Source organism: Coenobita brevimanus, chromosome 108 (genome assembly GCF_032717465.1).
Source record: "Coenobita brevimanus isolate Jiangsu-jjx chromosome 108, ASM3271746v2, whole genome shotgun sequence".
Lineage (NCBI taxonomy): Eukaryota > Metazoa > Arthropoda > Malacostraca > Decapoda > Coenobitidae > Coenobita > Coenobita brevimanus.
Genome location: NC_137061.1, coordinates 8,622,131 through 8,643,931, shown reverse-complemented (window position 1 = coordinate 8,643,931; position 21,801 = coordinate 8,622,131). Strand labels below are relative to the sequence as shown.

At 43.7% G+C, this 21,801-nt stretch overlaps 1 protein-coding gene across 1 annotated transcript in view; it reads left to right on the top strand.

The window, feature by feature from the left end:
• LOC145416952 (uncharacterized) overlaps positions 1 to 18,590 on the top strand; it is a 43,231-nt gene extending 24,641 nt beyond the window's left edge. Inside the window, exons 11-15 of the mRNA XM_080285803.1 lie at positions 4,936 to 5,151; positions 5,556 to 5,641; positions 16,158 to 16,272; positions 17,692 to 17,807; positions 18,197 to 18,590. Of these exons, the coding sequence (XP_080141929.1) occupies positions 4,936 to 5,151; positions 5,556 to 5,641; positions 16,158 to 16,272; positions 17,692 to 17,807; positions 18,197 to 18,460 (797 nt within the window). The 3' untranslated portion in view covers positions 18,461 to 18,590. The remainder of the gene's footprint in view (positions 1 to 4,935; positions 5,152 to 5,555; positions 5,642 to 16,157; positions 16,273 to 17,691; positions 17,808 to 18,196) is intronic.
• The last annotated feature ends 3,211 nt before the right edge of the window (positions 18,591 to 21,801 follow it).

Here is a 21,801-nt window from a genome sequence, read left to right as displayed (position 1 = left end):
TCGTGGCGGAAACCATACTGTCTGTCACTAACTTAGTTGTTGGATTCAATATATTTAACAATGTACTTCTTAATGACAATTTCAAATACTTTACCAAAAGATGTGATAGCTATTGTTGTGTAATCAGAGGGATCAAATGAATTTCCCTTCTGTAGGACTGGGTGGATGTTGGCTTCTTTTCCAAGAATTAGGGAATAAAAGGTACGTATGCGTAATCTGAATAATTTAGCGAGAACAGAAGCAAGTGAACAATTTTTCAAAATTATTGGAGGACTTCCATCTGGACCTGGAGCTTTGTAGGTTGGTGAGCTGTCTAAGATAGATTTTACGTTATCTAGCCTGTATCTTTTGTGGAGCAATTTCGGGAGCGTCAAGTTCCAGTGTTTGTATGTACCGAAGTGGTTGAGAGTGCTGGAAACCTGTGCATGTTTTGTGTAAACTGAAATGATTCTCTTAGACAGGATTAGGTTTGGTTTTCTCTTTCCTACATTTGCTATTATAGAAAACGGAATTGCCCTGACCACTCCGACTCTGTAAGCGTCTGGTGTCCTGAACTGCTACTAAAACAGAGGCTAGAAAAGCAACAGATTATTGTCATTATCTTAACATTTGTGACGGGCCTCCAGAACCATAAGCATCTAAATGAATGGCCCATAACTGCACGGTATATAATTTTCATGCAATTGTGACCATCCCTTACTGGAAATGGACTGTCATCGGTTGTAGGCTATTCTAAACAAAAAATATTGACAAAGTGCTAGAATCCAGATAATACTATTTTCAGATTTAATAAAACACCTGTTGTTGGGAAGCTCGAAATATCCTGCATCAGTAGGATTCGCCGTGTGTGACTCGAAGCTCTCGTCAAGGCTTCACAGAGACACTGTTTCGAGGTTTGCCAGAACAAAAGATTCATGCCAGTCCATATCCAGCACAGAGGACGACAGCAGGGGTGGCTTGTGGTGTTTTGGACTTAACTTTTTTCACTGTTGACATTTCTCTTGGCTGAACAAAATTTGGGGGTATTTCATTAAGCCATTCAACCCTAGAACCGGCGGCATATGACCCTGGTAGAATGCGCCGCCATGTATCTTTTATCTTAAATCAATCACCCCGAGAACACTATTTTCTCTTATATGCTTGGTATCTGAAAATTATATTACTGAGGCTGGGAGAGAGACTTCGAACAAGGCGGGTTAGAGACGGCCTTCATTAACCACTTTTTGTATATTAAGAGGCCTTTGTTAAGAATATAATGATGTCTAGAAATAAGAAAATAAACCAGTGAAATTTGCCACTGGAATGAAATTATCCACTGTGTTTTCCACTCACTTGATGTAGTGCTGCCTACTTCTTCCTTAGCCTTTATCATTCTTTTTCTGTCCCTGCCCTCCTCTCTTCTTATTTCTCTCATCTTTCCTGTCACTTCTTATTGCTTTTCTTTCCTTTACAGGTGGTTTTACATTGAGTGACAAGCCAAATGGTTTCCTGTAAGCCGAGAAACCATTTACAACGCTGGGTGGTAACCATATAATCAAACCATACGTGCTTCCTACGTGTCAACAGATAGGTTGGTGGAGGGTTAGTGCCCCTCCCCGTAAAACAAATAACTCAAAGTCAAATGGCCACCCCTTACGGGATTATGGCATCTGGCAATAGATAGGTAGATAGGTAGTTTTAGAGGGAAAGGGTTACTCGAAATATCTTTAAACTCTCTAATTCCCGGGATTTCTCAAAGCTAATAAAAATAATCTGGTATTAGACTGAACAGATGTCTATAAGTCCCGTCTTCTCTTAGCACAAGGACGCTCCCTAGCATCTCCTCCTTAGCAATTTATTTTTGGATAGGGCAGGTTATATACGTTTGTACGTTATCCATGCAGTGTATGGCGACACTGGAAGGATATTTATAACATAAGAGGACAGTAAGGTGTAATTGGCAAAATAAATCTCTTAGGAAAAGGTGTTAAGGAGCTCTCTTAGCAGACAGGAATACTGGCCTAAGTTTGTCTAGAGAAGGGGTTAATAAAGACCTCTTAACCCTCTGGCTGCAGAGACTTCTATAAGCTAAGCAAAATGGTCTTAGCCTCAGTAATCATCTCAGCAGTTTGTCTTTACCAGGGACAGTGTTCATCTTCAATGTTCACTTGTATTTGGCAGTCTTCCAGGGCGTCTGGTGGTGTAGTGGTTAGAATGCCCCAGTCGTGGTGATAGCCCTGCCACACACACGGGTTCACCTCCCCATGGGGCGACTGAAGATTTTAGATGAGGGGGTATTTCCAGGAGAGGCCCAGTCCGTCTGTCTGTCACTAACGATTACATGTAATCGATTACATGTAATTATAATTATCGGACGAGATGTGTTTCACTCCTGTAGACTTTAGGGTTTTTAGCGAAGGCATACCACACTAAGCAACACCATAAAACCTTGTCACCATACCATACAAAAACATCATCCACACCACACCACACACCACACCACACCATACAACCTTGTCTCACCATACCAAACAAAATCATCATCCACACCACATCACATCACACCACACCAAGCAACACACTATACAACCTTCTCCCACCATACCACACAAAATCATCACACCACACACACCACACTAAGCAACACCATACAGCCTTCTCCCAAAATACCACACAAACTCACCTTCCACACACCACACCACATCATACTAAGCAACATTATACCACCTCCTCCCACCACACCACACAAATTCATCATGCACGCCACTTCAAGGACATTAATCGATGACCCCTGAACTTCCTGTAATTTATACCACAGGTGTTACAGGTGGGCTCAGGTGTAGGTGGCAAAGGAAACTCGGGATGGCGTTACTTGATTTATTAAGCCGAGTAGTACAGGTGAGGCGACGTGTATTTCCCAGATTTATACAGTGCATTCCTACAAATACATCCTACAACCAACTATATAGTAAGGTATGTACATTACTATCGATCTATCGCCAGACGCCTTAATCCAGTAACGGGTGGCCACAATCAAATCCCCTCCATTTCGCCATGTCCCCCGCCATTTCACTGACCTACTCTCAGTTGACAACCCCCTCTCTCATATACCTTCCCACTCCATCCCTCCATCTCATCCTTGGCCTCCCCCTCCCTTTCCCCCCCCCTCCACCTCACTCACCTAACTCTCCTCGTTAGTCTCTCATTCTCCATCCCCTCCATATGGCCACTCCTACAGAATTACTTTCATACTTGTTAATCTTGCACATACCAAGGGAAATCGGCAGGTAATCCACTTGTATAGTAGCCTAACCGAGGGATCCTTTACCTCGACAGTGTAATTTGGAACTAGCTGGTCCAGTCTCGTATTTCAAACCTTGGTTCCATAAAGTCTGACGGAAAGACATCCACTGAAATTATTCTTTGCCTCTAAAAAAATGATAAATATGAGACTGATGATGGAGCGTTGTGTTGTGGATGTGAATGTGATAGGAAGAGTTAGAACTTGTAGTGGTTCGGCCATGTGGAGAGGATGGAAAGCGAGAGACTGGTGAGGAAAGTCGATCTGAATTAGGTGGAGGGGGGGGGAGGAGAGAGATGGGGAGCCCAATTATGAGGTGGAGGGATGGAGTGGAGAGGTATATGAGAGAGGGGGTGTAAGCTGAGAGCAGGGCAGTGAAATGGTGGGGGACAGGCCGACATGGAGGTGATTTGTTTGTGGCCACCCTTTACGGGATTAAGGCGTCTGGCAATAGATAAACAGATAGATGATATATAAACTGTTGCTTTGGTAGGATCAGTTTCTTAATCAGTCTGGTGAGAAGGTGTGTGAGAGACGGGATGACCGAGATGAACACCGTGGGAAAGTGAGCAGAGTGGGGAGGGACGCACACCACTTACCTTATCAACACCTCTAAGTGCCTCACCTATCCGACACACACACACGCACCTTTGTGTGTGTGTGTGTGTGTGTGTGTGTGTGTGTGTGTGTGTGTGTGTGTGTGCTTGCCTCTCTGTCCAAGTCATGCTTACTATATGCAGTGATAAATCTCTTCAAATTTCCCTTGTAACCCAATCTGAAGGCCACTGAGATAACTCCATGCCCTTGAAAATGTTTGCTGTCGTGAAGGGTATTATAACAAGTGCCAGTTATCGCTTGTTATTTCTTTGTTCTTCCCACGCAAATGTGAACACAGGAAAACGCTTGGATAATTGGTGTAGATAGTGTTCTGTCTCCGTTCTTCCCGCGTAATATGAAACAGGAAAAAGCTTGGACAATTGGTGTAGATAGTGTTCTGTCCCTGTTCTTCCCACGTAATGTGAACACAGGAAAACGCTTGGATAAATGGTGTTGGTAGTGCCGCCATGTCTTGTATGAAGGGCAGTAAGATATTTGGGGTGGTGACGAGGGACACCTTCAGACGGTGGCACTGATAAACCCGGTCGACTCCACTGACCGGCAATACAAGCGACCCTAATCTTCATCCCTACCTCTCTGAAAGGAGGATAGTGGACGGCAGGAGGCGGGAGACTTCAGCCTGCAGTCCACTGGGTTCACAATGAGATGAGCCTCGGGTTACGACCACTATTACTACGAAGATACAGGCAGACGGACGCAAACAAATACAGATACAGACAGATACATGCAGGTACACGTACAGACAGATACATGCAGGTACACGTACAGACAGATACATGCAGGTACACGTACAGACAGATACATGCAGGTACACGTACAGACAGATACATGCAGGTACACGTACAGACAGATACATGCAGGTACACGTACAGACAGATACATGCAGGTACTGACAGAGACAGACAAATATAGACACAGGCATACATGCAGATACAGCAACAGACGGATACAGATACGAATAGACACAGACAGACACATGGAAACACAGACAGATAAATACAGATACAATTAGCTATTAATGTCTATCGCGTTTCAAGATGACGGAGGGCGTGAGTGGGGCGTCAACTTCGTGGTGCCGGTGGAGGGTGATCCAGACCTACTGGTGGTTGGCCTGGGCAAGACGCTGAGCCTGGTGCGTTGGCCACTGGACCACCGCCACTCCCAGACCCTCACCGTCACCCCCACTACTCTGTACACCGCTGACAGGCGATTTAACGACGCCAAGTGTGATTTTCAAGGCAGACTCTGGGCAGGTTAGAAGTGTGAGGCTCTGTTCCTAAAGTTTTCTGGGCTTGTGTTGTGTAAGATTGCTTGTTTTTCTTATCGTTAGTAATAATAATAATAATAATAATAATAATAATAATAATAATGATAAAAATAATAATAATAATAATAATAATAATAATAGTAGTAGTAGTAGTAGTAGTAGTAGTAGTAATAGTAGTAGTAGTAGTAGTAGTGGTAGTAGCAGTAGTACGTAGTAGTGGTGATAGTGGTAGTAGTGGTAGTGGTAGTAGAAGTTGCAATAGTAGTAGTAGTAGTAGTAGTAGCAGTAATAATAATAATAATAATAATAATAATACAGTAATATGAACAACAATAATAATAATAATCTGGCGTCTACTCCCTGCCCCAGGTACTTTGGCGCCAATGGCAGGTGACAGCTGGGAGATTCTGGAGTACAACACGTCGCCAATCCTCAGCTTTGACCACCACCTCAACCCCACCACTTGGATTAAGACGGTTTGTGGCAGGGGGTTTGTGGCGGGGGGTTGTGTTAAGTGTGTTGTTTTATGGGTTTGTGTTACAGAGGTAAACCAAGTGAGATACCAGAGAACATCACGTCAGTACACCCTACAGTCAGCCAAACACATCACTCCTAGCGATTGACATAAGACGGTATGTGGTATGGGGATTTGTGTATTTCTAGCTAGACTGTGTATGGGAGGGGTTGTAATTTGGAGGGACTGTGTCGTTGAGGGATTTAGGTGAGTTCTGGGGTTTCGTGCTCTATCTGGATCAAGGAGGTTTTTTGCATCATTGAGGGTTTGAGTTTGAAGGGTTAGTTATCGGTTGACTAAACTCGCAGCCGTGCACACGTGTGTGTGTACTTTCCTAATTTACTTACCTAATTGTATCTTTAAGGGAATGAGTCAGGCTAGTACTGTCCCGTATGTTAAACCATTTTTATCATACATATCCTTAAATTTATGAATTGTTTTGGTACACACTATTTCATTCGGTAGTGCATTCCACTGGTCATTTGTCCTATTTGGGAAACTGAATTTCCTTACGTCATTATCACCTCTCTTTTTATGCAGTTTTTTCATCGTCATCTTGCTGATGCTTCCCCATAGGTTATATACTCATTTATGTCTATTTTCTCCTTCCCTGAGATGCATTTATATAGCATCATCATATTTTCTCTTTTCTTCTCCCCTATAGTGTTGGCAGATTCAGTTTTTCTAGTCTTTTTTTCGTAGCTTAGATCCCTTAAGCTTGGTACACATCTTGTAGCGGCCCTTTGAACCTTTTCAATCTTATCTATGTGTTTCTTGAGATGAGGATTCTAGACAACTGATGCATACTCCAGGGTTGGTCTAATGAATGATGTCATTATCTTTCTCAGCATTTGTTCATTTATGTATGGGAATGCTATTCTCATATTTCCAAGCAGTGTACACTTGTTCCGTACCTTCTCACTGATGTGGTCAGCCGGAGATAGTCTGTGTTTGATTATCACAATTAGGTCATTCTCTCTTTCTGGATATGTGTAGGGTTTTACTTCCTAACTTATAATCCCAATCTGGTCTTTTTCCACTTTTACCAAACTTAATTACATTACACTTGTCCACATTGAATTCCATATCACGGGGGGACGTGAATTTAAGTATTAATGAATTACTTAAATATTGCTTGAAAATAGAGACAAGGAATTGACTTGTTAAATCAAGCAGTAAGTTTTACTTTATGCCGGCTTACCTCGCCGATTCTCTAAGGATGAGAATTTATGAACTTTCTCAACAGTACACAGCAGAGACTAATTACTCACGTATGCTGTTTGTTAGTACTGTTAGCCTCTAGAGAAAGTGACTCCACCCCTGACAATCAATAACTAATGCTATTAATGATAAACAGGTTCTTCCCGGTGCATTAACTCCTGGCTGGCACAACAGATTTAAGCTTAATACAAAAGGACTGGCCTAAGTACCAGTTATGAATAATACAAAGCATCTGTGCAAACTAGGAGTGGCATCTAAAATAAGCTAAATGTGGAGAAATAAAACACGAGGTTAATTACACTGAGCTCAAAGAAAAAAGAACTGTGAATTTATTAATTACAATGAATTAATTTTACGTTACATGAGTTTCAAAATGAATTCAAAATAACAAGAATACACTCACTCGCTCACTCAAAAGCTAAACTTAAACCTAGGAAAAGCGAAAAGAAATACTGGTCAATAGAGGAGGCTAAGCAGAATGACTGAGCGCCGGTACATAGGACGGACGCTACAATACGTTAAACCTCTTTGCCGATTCACCATCTAGGTGAAGATTTCAGGAACTCGCTGTGGCGGCGATGCTCCACGCTGGGCGAACCTGCTCTCACAACGATCAAAGCCTGACTGACTTCAAATAATGAAAGAAGGTGAGGGATGGCTGTGTGAACTTCAACGGTCAGCAGAAAGAAAATGAGCACTATACGCTCCCAATAAATCACTCAGTGAATGCGCTAATGTTGCACACAAGGATGATCACTTATGAAACAGTGAAAAATATTCTGAAAATTGCCCCAACCGAGTGAGCGTGAGGAAGGTTGAACTGAGCGATACACAGTGGGAACTCCACCAGAATTCATGGTTTTCCTACTGATGAAAAATGTCATGAATTCATAAGTATGCTTGTGCGAATTCGTGACATTATGCCCCATCAAAATAAAAAAAAATTTCATCAGAGAAAAAAAATTTTGATATGGAGTTCCCAGGGGGGGAGACCATAAATGCCCCCACCATCCGCCCCTCTCCCGGTGACGACTCGAGGTGCCTGGAACCACTGTCTGACTCTCTTCTTCTTCATTTCTGCAACATTCGCGGCCTTTCCTCTAACTTTCTCTCTGTTGAGCACCACCTCTCCTCCTCTAAACCTCACCTTCTTTTTCTAAAGGAGACTCAGCTGTCTGGAGGCAACTGACAGCAAATCCTTTTCTTTATCCTCCTACTTTCTCTATACTCATTTCAAAGCCAAAGGTGGCTGTTGTGTATATATACGCAATGACTTATCTTGCTCTCATGTTCCTGAACTCGATTCTTCTGAATTCTCTACACTCTGGCTTCGGCTTTCCTGTCATTCTCTGACTAAGTATATCTGTGCTGTTTACTTATCCCCTAATTCTACTGACTATCAAAAATTCTTCGACTATCTTACTTCTACAATGGAACACATTCTATCCATTTCTCCTTTCTCTGAAATCTCCATTCTAGAAGATTTCAATGTTCACCACCACCTTTGGCTCTCCTCTTCTTTCATTGATCCACCTGGTGAACAAGCCTAAATCTTTTCTATCCTTAATGACCTAGAGCAGCTTGTACAGCACCCTACCCGTATCCCTAACCGCCTTGGAGAGAGTTCCAACATACTTGACCTCTTCCTCACAACTAATCCTTCTGCTTACTCTGTTAATCTTTTCTCTCCGTTGGGCTCCTCCGATCACAACCTTATTACCTTAACGTGTCCTATCACTCCGGTACAGCCTGTGGACCCTACAGGGAAACGTCGCCTGTGGCATTTTGGAGCCACAGACTGGGAGGCCCTCAGGCAGTACTTCTTTGATTTTCCCTGGAATGATTATTGCTTCCATGGCCGGGAGCCATCTGAGTGTGCCTTGCGCATTACGGAGGTTATTCTCTTGGGCATGGAAGCATACATTCCTTTCTCATATCCTCTGACTAACGCAAGAAAGCCTTGGTTTAATCATGCTTGCTCTAATGCTGTCCGCAACAAGGAGAGGGCCTACAAAAGGTACCGGAGCCAACGCACCCTGAATCACATCATCTTTACGTTTCTGCCCGGAATCGTGCTAAGTCTGTTCTTCGCTCTACTAAAAATAATTTCATCCATACTAAATGCTCTCAACTCTCCAACTCGAATTCTTCCCGCTTCTTCTGGCACCTTGCCAAAAATCTTTCTAACAACTTTACCTCATCATCCTTCCCTCCTCTTTTCTACTCTGATGGTTCTGTAGCTATTTCTTCTACTGATAAAGCAGATCTCTTCGCACAGACTTTCTCCTCCAATTCCACCTTAGATGATTCCGGTGCTGTTCCTCCATCACTTCCCCCCTCTGACTTCCTCATGGCTGACATTAAAATTTCTTCAGTTGATGTATTTCCTGCCATCACTGGCCTCAGTACTAACAAGGCATATGGGCCTGATGGGGTCCCTCCTGTTGTTCTCAAGAACTGTGCTTCTGTGCTTACACCCTGCCTAGGCAAACTATTTCGCCTTTGTCTGTCAACTTGTACCTTTCCTTCTTGCTGGAAGTTTGCTCTCATTCAGCCAGTCCCAAAGAAGGGTGACCACTCCCAACCCTCCAACTATCGTCCAATTGCTTTAACGTCCTGTATTTCGAAAGTTTTCGAGTCAATTCTCAATAGAAAAATTTTAAGGCATCTTTCCTATCACAACCTTCTTTCTGATCGTCAGTACGGGTTCCGTCTGGGACGCTCCACTGGCGATCTTCTCACCTACCTTTCAGACTTCTGGCCATCCTCCTTTCGGGACTTTGGCGAAAGCTTTGCCATTGCACTTGACATCTCAAAGGCTTTCGATCGAGTCTGGCATAAATCTTTAATTTCCAAACTGCCCTCCTACGGTTTCTATCTTTCTATCTGTGCCTTCATCGCAAGCTTCCTTTCTGGTCGTTCTATAGCCGCTGTTGTAGACGGCCATCGTTCTTCTCCTACATCTATCAACAGTGGTGTTCCTCAGGGCTCTGTCCTATCACCAACTCTCTTCCTTTTATTCATCAATGATCTTCTAAGCTGTACACATAACCCTATCCACTCATACGCTGATGACTCCACCCTTCACCTTTCCATTCGGTTCCCGCAATGCCCATCTCAACAGTTACTTCAACAAACAAGGGATGAGGCTATGGCACACCTAATGTCTGACTTGGCTCGTATCTCTGACTGGGGTAAAAATAATATGGCTTTTAATGCATCTAAGACTCAGTTCTTACACCTATCAACCCAACAAAATCTTCCACAGGTATAACCACTAATGTTTAATAATATTCATCTTAATCCTGCATCATCCTTGAACATGCTTGGGGTTTCATTTACTCGGGACTTATCTTGGAAAGATCATATTACATCTCTTGTAAAATCTGCTTCCAGGAGATTGGGTGTGCTAAGCCGACTCCGCTCTTTCTTTACCCCTGCACAGTTGTTGACTGTATACAGGGATTTTATCCGCCCCTGTGTGGAGTACAACTCTCATGTGTGGGGAGGCTCCCCACATACAGCTCTTCTCAATAGGGTGGAGTCAAAGGCTTTTCGTCTCATTAACTCTCCTCCTCTTACTGACTCCCTTCAACCTCTGTCTCTTCGCCGCACTGTTGCATCTTTATCTCTTTTCTATCGCTACTTTAATGGTCACTGCTCCTCTGAACTGTCTGCTTGCATTCCTCCACCTCTACGACGGGCGTGTAGCACCCGTCTGGCAGCAAACTCTCATCCCTTTTCTGTCCAACTCTTTAATGCAAAAGTTAACCATTACTCCCAGTCTTTCATTTATGCAACAGGTCAACTCTGGAACTGTCTCCCTCTGTCTGTATTTCCTACTGCCTATGATCTCCAGTCTTTCAAACGCAGTGTGTCCGGGCATCTCAAAATGATCGGATCTTGAATTTGGCTCTCTATTGTATTTTGTTTTTCTCTTGGAGGGAACTGTTACAGCGGGCTCATGGCCTTTGGTTCCTTCTTCCTCGCATAATATATATATATATATATATATATATATATATATATATATATATATATATATAAATCCTAACTCAGTCACACAAGATCCACACTGTGGCGTGTGTGCTATCCTGCTACAGGAGAAAATCACAGTCACCCATGAGCGTAAAAACCTCGTATTTGCATTAGAAGAAGCAAGCTTGAGGAAAAAACTCCGTGACGACGATGAAAAATCCTGTACTCAGGTCAAACTGAGCGAAAAGTTCATTACATTTACATTAACAACTAATTGTTATGTAGCGTGATGTATGTAATACACGGTGTAGGTGTGATATTTGTGGTGTAACTGTGCCTATGTGTAAAATTATGTGATACAAATCAATAGTAAATAAAGACAACGAGGCAGAAGAGAAGAGGCAGCATCATGCAACGACAATCAGCTGATCTGCGACAATGCCGCACCCACCAGCTGCACCTGCAAAAGCAATCAAGGTGGAGCATCAAAAGTGTCATTGCTCTCTCTCTCTCTGCCTAGCGATCAGTACTTATGTTACAAAAGTACACCGTAATTCTATTAATGGATACATTATTAACCAGGAAACGTAGTCCCAGGACGGGGAGCTGAGCGAAAACACTGGGCATCTGTGCAGGACATCAAACGCTGCAATTCACTAAGCCAAAGGGGCCCAGTTTACTGGTTAAACTCTAAACCTACATTATTATTAACCAGGATACGTGGTCAATGAGCGAAAAGACTGGGCGCCTGTGCAGGACATCAAACGCTACAATTTGCTAGGACCCAGTTCACTGGTTAAACCCTACTCCTACATTATTATTAACATTGGCAAGCTGAGAATCCCTACGCAATCTCAGGCAGGTCAAGTTTTAACACCCGCCATGGGTGTGAACACTCATGTGGATAATGTGCATTCTCTGAGAATCCTCAGAGAGGCCCACAGCTCGAGACATTCCACAAGATAATTCATACACAGCCTCTGATTGTCCCTACGGGGTTCTCGAACTTTCCCCTTAACCTACGGTACATATGTATGTACAGGCCCTGGACACGATGTGTCCTGTGGGGCCAACGGGCGAGATGTCAGGTCTGCACCCACATTACCACTGCCCTCTCTTTCAAATGCTTCAGAGATTATGGGTGTGGATTCAAACGGCACAGGAAGGACATGTCCCTGATTGGTGGTATGTTGACACACATTATAGGAATGCACAAAACTATCTATTTCTCGTCCCATCCCTGGCCAGAAAAAGTCAGCACAGATACGGCCCTGGGTTTTCCTTTTGCCCATGTGACCTCCTGAGGCCGAACACTGACCCCATTCTAACACTGCTTGGCGATACTTAGCGGGAACGACAAACTGCAGTTGAACCTTGCCCTGGGGTGTTCGTGATTCACGGTACAGCCGTCCTTGTTTACGAAGAAACTTGGCTTGACCTCCCTGTGAATACTTAATCACTCTACCCTTTTGTTTCTTCCGTACGGCAGCAAGTGTTGGGTCAGAATGTTGTTCTTGAACAACAACTTGACTACACATCAGACCTTGCGGTGATGCAATGGTCACCGGGGTGACAAAGTTTGGAGCCTCAGCCATGGCTCGTGTTACTGCAGCCGAAGTCTGAGTAGCGTCAGTGCAACTATACTTGGCACCTGAAATATTGCCTATGATAAGGTCAAACAAAGGTTCTGGCATGACAACTGCGACTGTCATACCAGTGTAAAATGGAGATGCCATCTGGATACGTGCCTCAGGGAACAATCTAACTGATCCATCAAAAAGGTTAGCTTGGATCTGTCGACCTGTGTACTCTTCAGGCCGAAATAGACTCTGCCTGACAGAGCAACCTGAGGACCCATTGTCTCTCAGGACCTTTACAGGAGTGCCTTCCACAAACCCTGGCTGAACAAGGAAGGCACTGTCACCTGTGGGAGGGCCTGTGGAGGAAGCAGCCAGCCACTGATGAGGCTGCTGAATAAATGATGCGACAAATATAGTGCCCTGAGAACTAGATGCCTGAGGGGTCGTACTCACTGTCTGGGGAGATGGAGCATTGACCATCTATGGAGGAGGATTCATTGTCGCTGGGGGACTAGTGAACTCTGGGGAAGTACCCATACTGCTAGGGACAACACGACCGTGCTGCTGTTGAGAAATGAAGGCTGTGTTCACCTCCTGCCTCCGATACACTGGGGTTTTTGCAGAAAAGGATAGTCCTGACGGTCGGTTGCGTGGCTGATACTGCTGCTGGTTAAGGTACTTGTTGTACCTCTTCCAGACAGGTTGCTGAGTGTTTTGCCCCTGGTCCTTCTTGTTTGGACCTTGGCCATTATTCTGAGAACGGCCCTGTTGCTGGGGTTCAGTCTGAGATGGTTTCCCAGATTTGTCAGCTTTCCTGTTGCAGGTGTGTTGCTTACGAGTTTGATACCCGTATGCAGTGAAGAATGCATCAGCCTTCTCGACCATTTGGCTGGCATCCCTTACCTGGCAGATCTTAAGCTGAGCCATAAGTTCAGTAGGCCACGACTTTTCTAGCTGTGTGTGCATCATAAGGTCAATTATCCACTCACGCTTGGAAGGAGTTTCATCTTTCTCCATCCACTCATCTAAGTAAGCAGTAAGCCGATCAAGAAACTGAACGGCAGTCTCTTTTTCTTGTAAACGCTCCCTCATAAACTGACTCTTGGCGTAGTCAACTGTGAGACCGTACGCTCTGACGAGTGCTGCCTTCATCATCTCATACATGAGACTGTCTCCACGAATTCTGTGGACAATATTGAGGGCAGGGTCCTCAAACAGGCTAAGAAACTGGAGCCGCTTAGCTGCCTCATCCAGCTGGTACAGCTGAGCCATGTCTTCGAAACGAGCTATAAATGGCTCGATTCGCTCGCCTTCCTTGTATGGAGGAAGCTTGATGTGTGGGGTCGCAAGAACACGTGCAGGGAGAGCGCTCGTGGAGCTTGGGTTAGCTGCACCACATGTGTCTGAAGCCAAGGAGTCTCACTTGAGTCTCAGCATCTCAAGTTCATGTTTTTCACTTGCCTCATGCTCGGCACGTTCGTGTTCTCGTTCTCTCTCTCGTTGTTCTCGCTCGTATTCACGTTCTCTCTCACGTTGTTCTAACTCGAGTTCGCGTTGTTTTTGCTCGTGTTGACGTTCTCTCTCAGATTATTCTAACTTGAGTTCGCGTTGTTCTTGCTCGTTTTCGCGTTGTTTTTGCTCGTATTCGCGTTGTTCTCGCTTGTGTTCGCGTTGGATTCTACGCTCTTCACGAGCATCATTCTCACGTTGCTGCTCGTAACTATACCGAGAGAGTACATACTCTTTGACTTTTTCGTGGTCGCTAAGCCCCATATCTTTAGCTTCCTGTACTTAGACATTAGTAGTCATGATGCTAACTCAGTCTAAGTGAACTAAAGACTAAGTACTGACGGCTGTTTTGCTGAGAAATGCCAATTATCAAGAGTAAAGAATATAGGCACAGATTAGTGGTGATCAGTTTTATCTAGTTAAACTGGTAAAGAAAGAAAATTAAAAAAACAACTGACTGTGAAAACTATTACGTAAAATTAATAGAAATGAATCAATAATCACCAGTAAGATAGTGCCTATAGACTTCAATGATAAATACCTAAGTATGAGTGAGTGAGTATTATCTCGTTAATAACTTTAGAGCTAGGAGTTAATATCCTGGAATGAGATCGCCAGATGTCACGGGGGGACGTGAATTTAAGAATTAATGAATTACTTAAATGTTGCTTGAAAATAGAGACAAGGAATTGACTTATTAAATCAAGCAGTTAGTTTTACTTTATGCCGACTTACTTCGCCGATTCTCTAAGGATGAGAATTTATAAACTTTCTCAACAGTACACAGTGGAGACTAATTATTCACGCATACTGTCTGTTAGTACTGTTAGCCTCTAGATAAAGTGACTCCACCCCTGACAATCAATAACTAATGCTATTAATGATAAACAGGTTCTTGCCGGTGCATTAACTCCTGGCTGGCACAACGGATTTAAACTTAATACAAAAGGACTGGCCTAAGTACCAGTTATGAAAAATACAAAGCGTCTGTGCAAACTAGGAGTGGTAACTAAAATAAGCTAAATGTGGAGAAATAAAACACGAGTTTAACTACATTGAGCTCAAAGAAAAAAGAACTGTGAATTAATTAATTACAATGAATTAATTTTACATTACATGAGTCTCAAAATGAATTCAAAATAAGAAGAATACACTCACTCGCTCACTCAAAAGCTAAACTTAAACCTAGGAAAAGCGAAAAGAAATACTGGTCAGTAGAGGAGGCTAAGCGGAATGACTGGGCACCGGTATGTAGGACGGACGCTGCAATATGCTAAACCTCTTCGCCGATTCACTGTCTAGGTGGAGATTTCAGGAACTCGCTGTGGCGACGATGCTCCACGCTGGGAAAACCTGCTCTTACAACGATCAAAGCCTGACTGACTTCAAATTATGAAAGAAGGCAAGGGATGGCCGTGTGAACTTCAACAGTCAGCAGAAAGAAAGTGAGCGATATACGCTCACCATAAATCACTCAGTGAATGCGCTAATGTCGCACGCAAGGATGATCACTTATGAAACAGTGAAAAATGTTCTGAAAACCGCCCCAGCCAAGTGAACGCGAGGACGGTTGAACTGAGTGATACACAGTGGGAACTCCACCAGAATTCTTGGTTTTCCCGCTGATGAAAAATATCACGAATTTATAAATACTCTCGCGCAAATTCGTGACATTCCATTTGCCATTTATTACTCCATTCATGAAGTTTATATAATCATTCTTGTAGCTCTCTACAAAAGTCTGTGTTAGTAATTCTCATTTGTATTTTTGCATCATCAGCAAACATATTTTGATAACTTTCATTTCCAATGTTACTATCTATGTCATTTATAAACACAAAAAACATAATTGGTGCCAGCACTGAGCCCTGTGGTACTCTGCTAGTCACTTCTCTCCATGATGAGTAATTTCCCCTTAGTACTGTTCTCATTTCCCTTTTTCTGAGAAAATCTTGCCTCCAACAGTACAGTCTGCCTCGGATTCCTCCTTGATGGTAGAGTTTCCATAAAAGCCTTTGGTGCGTTACACTGTCAAATATTTTCTTGAAATCTAGATAGATACTGTCCACCCACCAGTATCTTTTATGTATTGTAAGGTGTGCGTGTGTGTGTGTGTGTGTGTGTGTGTGTGTGTGTGTGTGTGAAAAAATATAACGATGAAGCATAAAGCTTAGCCTGGTCATTTTACAGATGACCCTCTCCAACGGCCTAGCATGGAGTCCCGACAAGAAGTCCTTTTACTTCATCGACACCTCCGCTAAGGACATCTATCACTTCGACTATGATGACACAGCTGGGGCCATCAGTGAGTGGGTTTATTACCTCCGCCAAGGAAGTTATGTTTTCACCCCTGTCTGTTTGCTTGGTTGTTTGTTTGTTGGTTTGTGAGCAAGATTACACAAAAACTGCTGGACGGTTTTTCACGAAACTTGGTGGAATAATGGGCCTCGGCCCAGAATAGACTCCATTAAATTTTGGTGCGGATCAGGTTAAAGATGTGGATCCAGATTTTTCTTTTCTTTTTTTTTCATTTTCTTTAACATTGCGAGATAAGCGTTTCTCAACATTTTTGTTATTTTTTCAATGAATGTTGCCTGGACCTTGATGGAAAAAATCAGGCATATTTAGGATGTTGGTATCTACGAATGTGTACAGTTTGGCGAGGATCCATATAAAATTCCAGATCAGTAGGATTTAAATATATTTTACACGGGGGCTGTTGGGCCTTGGCAGAGATGTGCGCTCTACTAAGCGCCATTCTAGTTTTCACTGTTATGTCACTAATGTTGTGCCTTAATATTGCCTATGGTGGTCTGTGCATGGTGACCAAATGACGCTCACTACGTGGCTACCAAATGACGCTGGGGACGTGTCTACCAAATGACGCTTGGGATGTGCCCACCAAATTACTCTTGAGGCATGGCTATCGAGTGACGCTCGGGACATGGCTACCAAATGACTCTCGAGACATGGCTACCAAATGACTCTCGAGACATGGCTACCAAATGATGTTCAGGGACATGACTACCAAATGACGCTCCGGACAAGGCTCCTAATGTTAATCGGGACATGCTTGCAAAACTCTCAGTGGGGAATGCATGTCTTGTTGTTCTTGTAGCCCCCAGACAATGTGGACGTGAACCCAGTGGACAGCAGGCTAAATTGGCCATCTGCTGCAGTCCACCATCCTCCTTTAGGGAAGAGGAAGGCAGGGTTATAATAGTGCCACCACAGGAAGGCATCCCTCCACAGCACCAAAACTTGCCTCAAAACCAATGCTGAATTTGTCTATACTCTCCTAATTCTAACTTGTCCTAACATTATCATCCCTCCATCTTGAATGCTGAGTCACAGTAAGACATTAATACAGGAATACGTTACTACTTACGAAGGAGTGCTATGAAAAGAATGTACAGTCGTAGAATTACATTCTTCTGCCACCGAGCTACGTCAAATAAGCTGCAAAAGGACAATAATCTGAACCAAGTGAAGGTGAAAAAGGTATAGTTGTGGGTGGTGAATCAGAGACGGTTCAGCCAGTCAGAAAACCCACAACCGGGCACAATAAAAAGTTACCCTTAACATCCCATGTTCACGTGGAGGTAAAAACTGGTATTATATTCAGGTATAATATATCTGCACGTTTGTTTGTGTGCGTGTGCGTGTGCCTGCGCTTGTGACTGCTTCTGTGCCTGTTCCTGTGCCTAATATTGGTGTGGTGCAGGTAACCAGCGTGTGCTGTTGAACTACGAGGCAGCGGGCCTGACTGACCAGATGCCTGACGGCATGACCATTGACGTGGACGGCAACCTGTGGGTGGCCTGCGTCGGTAGTGGACAGGTTAGTGACCAAGTGGCCAGTGGCCAACTGTAAGTGTTAAGTGGCCAGTGGCCAACTGTTAGTGTGAAGTGGCCAGTGGCCAACTGTAAGGGTTAAGTGTCCGGTGGCCAACTGTAACTGTTAAGTGGCCAGTGGCCAACTGTAAGTGTTAAATGGCCAATATAGCATTTAGTAACATCGAGGCTGATTCCCTGCTCTGCCTTAGCCTTTACAAAATATATTATCGACATACTCACATAAATTCCACTCCTACATTTACAAGGAGCATCACTGCTTACAAAAGCCCATGTTATCATTAGTAACAATGCGGTACATGTGTGGTGAGATTAACTTGACCATTTTTTCCTTCATTCAACCACCCTGAGTGCTTTATGTGTTGGTTCTTGCAGGTGATCTGCGTGGATCCCCAGGCAGGTCGTGTGATACGCAAGGTGGCGGTACCGTCACCTAACGTCACGTCGGTGTGCTGGGGCGGCGCCGACTACGCCACACTGTACGTCACGTCAGGCACAGTCAGGCTGTCTGCTGAACAGATGGCCGCCTGGCCCTCCGCTGGCGGCACCTTCGCCATCACCGGCCTCGGCACCAGGGGATTACCCCCATACAACTACAAGGTTGACCTCAACAAGCTCAAGGACAAGATGAAAAAGTAATCCTCAGCCTCCACCTATACCTCCACCTCCACCAGACCTACTTATTGGCAGATGAAGCAGATGAACAAAGACCACTACCACCATTTCACACACACACACATACACACACACACACACACACACACACACACACACACACACACACACACACACACGGCTTCCTGCTTTTTTGTGGGTTGAGGGTTGCATTTTTTTTTATTTGTTGCTGATGTTATTGAATATCGATAAATTTATAGACATTTGTTTTTTTTCCAAATGAATGTTTCCATTAAATGTTATTTGCTTCTGCTGATAATTCGCTTAACCCTGTCCAGGCGTGTAACGGAGACACAGAAGTTCTAGAAGAACAGACAAGGGTGGATTCGGAGGCTGGGTGAAGCTAAGCACTGCCACGGCATTTGCCCCAGTGGCGTGTTTGGCTAATTTCGTGGTGTGTCGGTGTTAAGGCACTGTACAGTCAGGAGAGCAAAAATCCAACCAATTTTATCCGAATATCATTGAAAATTACCCAAAACATGATCGAACCCTTAGCCAGCCCAATGTATGCCTTAAATGGTTAGCTTTTCCATCGTATATCCACCAAACTATAGGAAGTCACTCAATTCCCTGACGGTATTCTTTCGTTTCCCACGTGGAGAAGTTGTACCAGCTCCGCATTGCCAAATTGTGACCTCGTCATGGTAAAGCCCCCGTCACACATTCCATAATCAAACCACGATACCGCCACTAATTCAATTGTTGGCGCTGTCGTGAAATTTGACCACGATAATCGCCGATAACAAACAATATCACGATGGTTGTAAGTATGTCATGATGGTCATAAGAGGGTCATGATGGAGTCATGATAGCTGTAAGAGTGAGTCACGATTGGCAGATTTTCATATTTTTAATGGTCATTTTGTCGTCACGATGAGGCCACGATCACCACGATAGTGCAATGACAGAGTCACGACGGTGCCATGAACATGCCACGATAGCGTCATGAGTTATGCCTAAACGCCCCCCCCCCCAAGCATTCAAGCTGGATCAGAGAAATGCCCAGTCCTGTCCTGTCTCAGATGCCAACAGGGGTGTGGCGAGGTTGTTCTGCCACGTGTGCCCGCGCAATTGCCTAATTGCGTAGGCCTATCGTGACGCTATCATGACCCATAATTACCTCTATCGTGACTCAATCACCATATTCTTAGGATTATCGTGACTCCACCTTAGGACCATCGTGACACGTGTGTGGTAATCATCAAATGATGGTCAAAATTATTAGCTCTATCTTGACTCATGATTGCATCTATCGTGATGCATTTGGCATATAGTAGGGCTATCGTGACTCACTCCTAATGGTGTTTTTGTCACGACAGAGTTATGAAAGGACCTACGACGGCCACGCCAGAGTCAAGTAGCTGCAACGAAGATCACGATAGGGTCTCTTAAGACTTACGATAGCGTTACGTTGTGCACAAAAAACAGGGAGCTTCACAATAAATCAACGCTTGCATTAGTTTATCGTGGCCTCGGCCGAGTGCGTAACGAGTGTCACGATCGATCATGATAGACCCCGAATGAGGACCATGATGCCGTTACTAACTGAAGTAGTGGTGCTGTCGTGGTTCGATTATGGAATGTGCAATGGGGACTTAAGTAGAAGGTGTTCGGCATAAAATTTAAGCACCATCTCCTCGGTATTTTACTTCTACATTGCACCTTGATTATTATTTTTTTTTTTTTTGTACAGAGGATGAACAGAAGGAGGAAAATAAAATAGACAAAAAATCTTGTAAGCTGCCGATGCAAAATGTGTCTGTATTTAAAAGTACTAGAAAACATACAAAATACTGCTAACACCCTAATGAAACTTGAGGCTACAGTACCATCATATTTACATCAAATTAGCGGAAATAAACTGAAATATACAAAACTATAATACTAGTTGTAGTTGTAACCCCAGACTCAGCTGAACGTGAACCCGGTGGACTGCAGGCCAACATTTCCTTTGCTCTGCAGGACCTTAAGAGTCGTTTGCATAACCAGGCACGTCTACCGCCTGGCTGTATCTGTGCCACCAAGTGAAGGGATCCCACTCCAACTCCTGCATGGTAGTAGAAAGGTTATATGTAACTTCCACAGTTTTAAAATGCAAAGACTGAAAACGTAGACACGTATTGGAACAACTGGACTGTGCATCATTGAAGGCTTTGCTGGTGAGGTGGTGTCAGGATTTCAATGGTTTGGGTGTTGTGTGGATGACTGTGTTACCTGGTTCATTGGGCGCGTCGTTTGAGAGTTCTGTTTTTCTTTTATCATTTGTTTACTTTTTCTTGGATCTTACTTCATCCCTTTTCGTTGATGATAATGATGATGATGATGATAAACGAGATATATGATACACGAGATATATGAGTAACCTTTGCTCACTTTCGTCTTGATATTGTAGTTATGGAGAAAATATGATGATGATGATGATAATGACTGGACCCCAGGAACGGTACATGATACCTGCTCACTCTCCTCTTTGTAGTTATTCTTGAGAAAACGGTCATCATTATCTTCATCATCATCATCATCATCATCCCAACCTTTCATTGACCTTCACACTGCATATTCTGCTGATAGTAAATGAATCTGCGTAATGATGAGAGCAGCAGTGATAAGGCAATGGGCAGACGGTTATCTTCAGTGCTCTGCTTAACCCTCTACCGCCACCACCACTACCACCACCTCCACACTCTCTCTTCTCTCTGCACAGTAAGTTGATATGCTCTTTATTATAACACACAGGCTCCTATGACTCCCTCTTAGCTAAATAAAATCGTCTGAAAAAGAGTACAAAAAGCTGAAACAGAGTACCAAGAGCTGTCCCGACATGGAAGGGTTAGTGTGTATATTTGGAAACAGTATGGGGAGGGAGGAGGAAGTGGGAGAAAGGACGGACAGAAAAAAATCACGGAAAGACAATGTTTATTGATTTTACTGGAACCGGATGGAACAGGCTAAGCTGATCAGAGTGGACAAGTAGGGAGAGGCCTTCACCCATCAGTGTATGTACAGCCATGTGCAAAACCTCGACGACAATCCATTGCCAGCACTGTGTCCTGCCATCCATATTTCTCATTCATCTCCAGTCGACAGAGAGTATCCTTCCATGTCATTCTCATTTCGTGTGTGCTTCATATTGCTATAACAGGTTCATGTAGCACCTTCACAAACATAGGCAGATGAGAGATAGGTAGATAGATCGACAGATAGATGGATAGATAAATAGATATGATTCTGGACTTGGAGCTTTCTTGTTTTGGTAGCCTTGCCATTTGTTCATATAATCATGTATCATAGCCATAGCTTCTGTA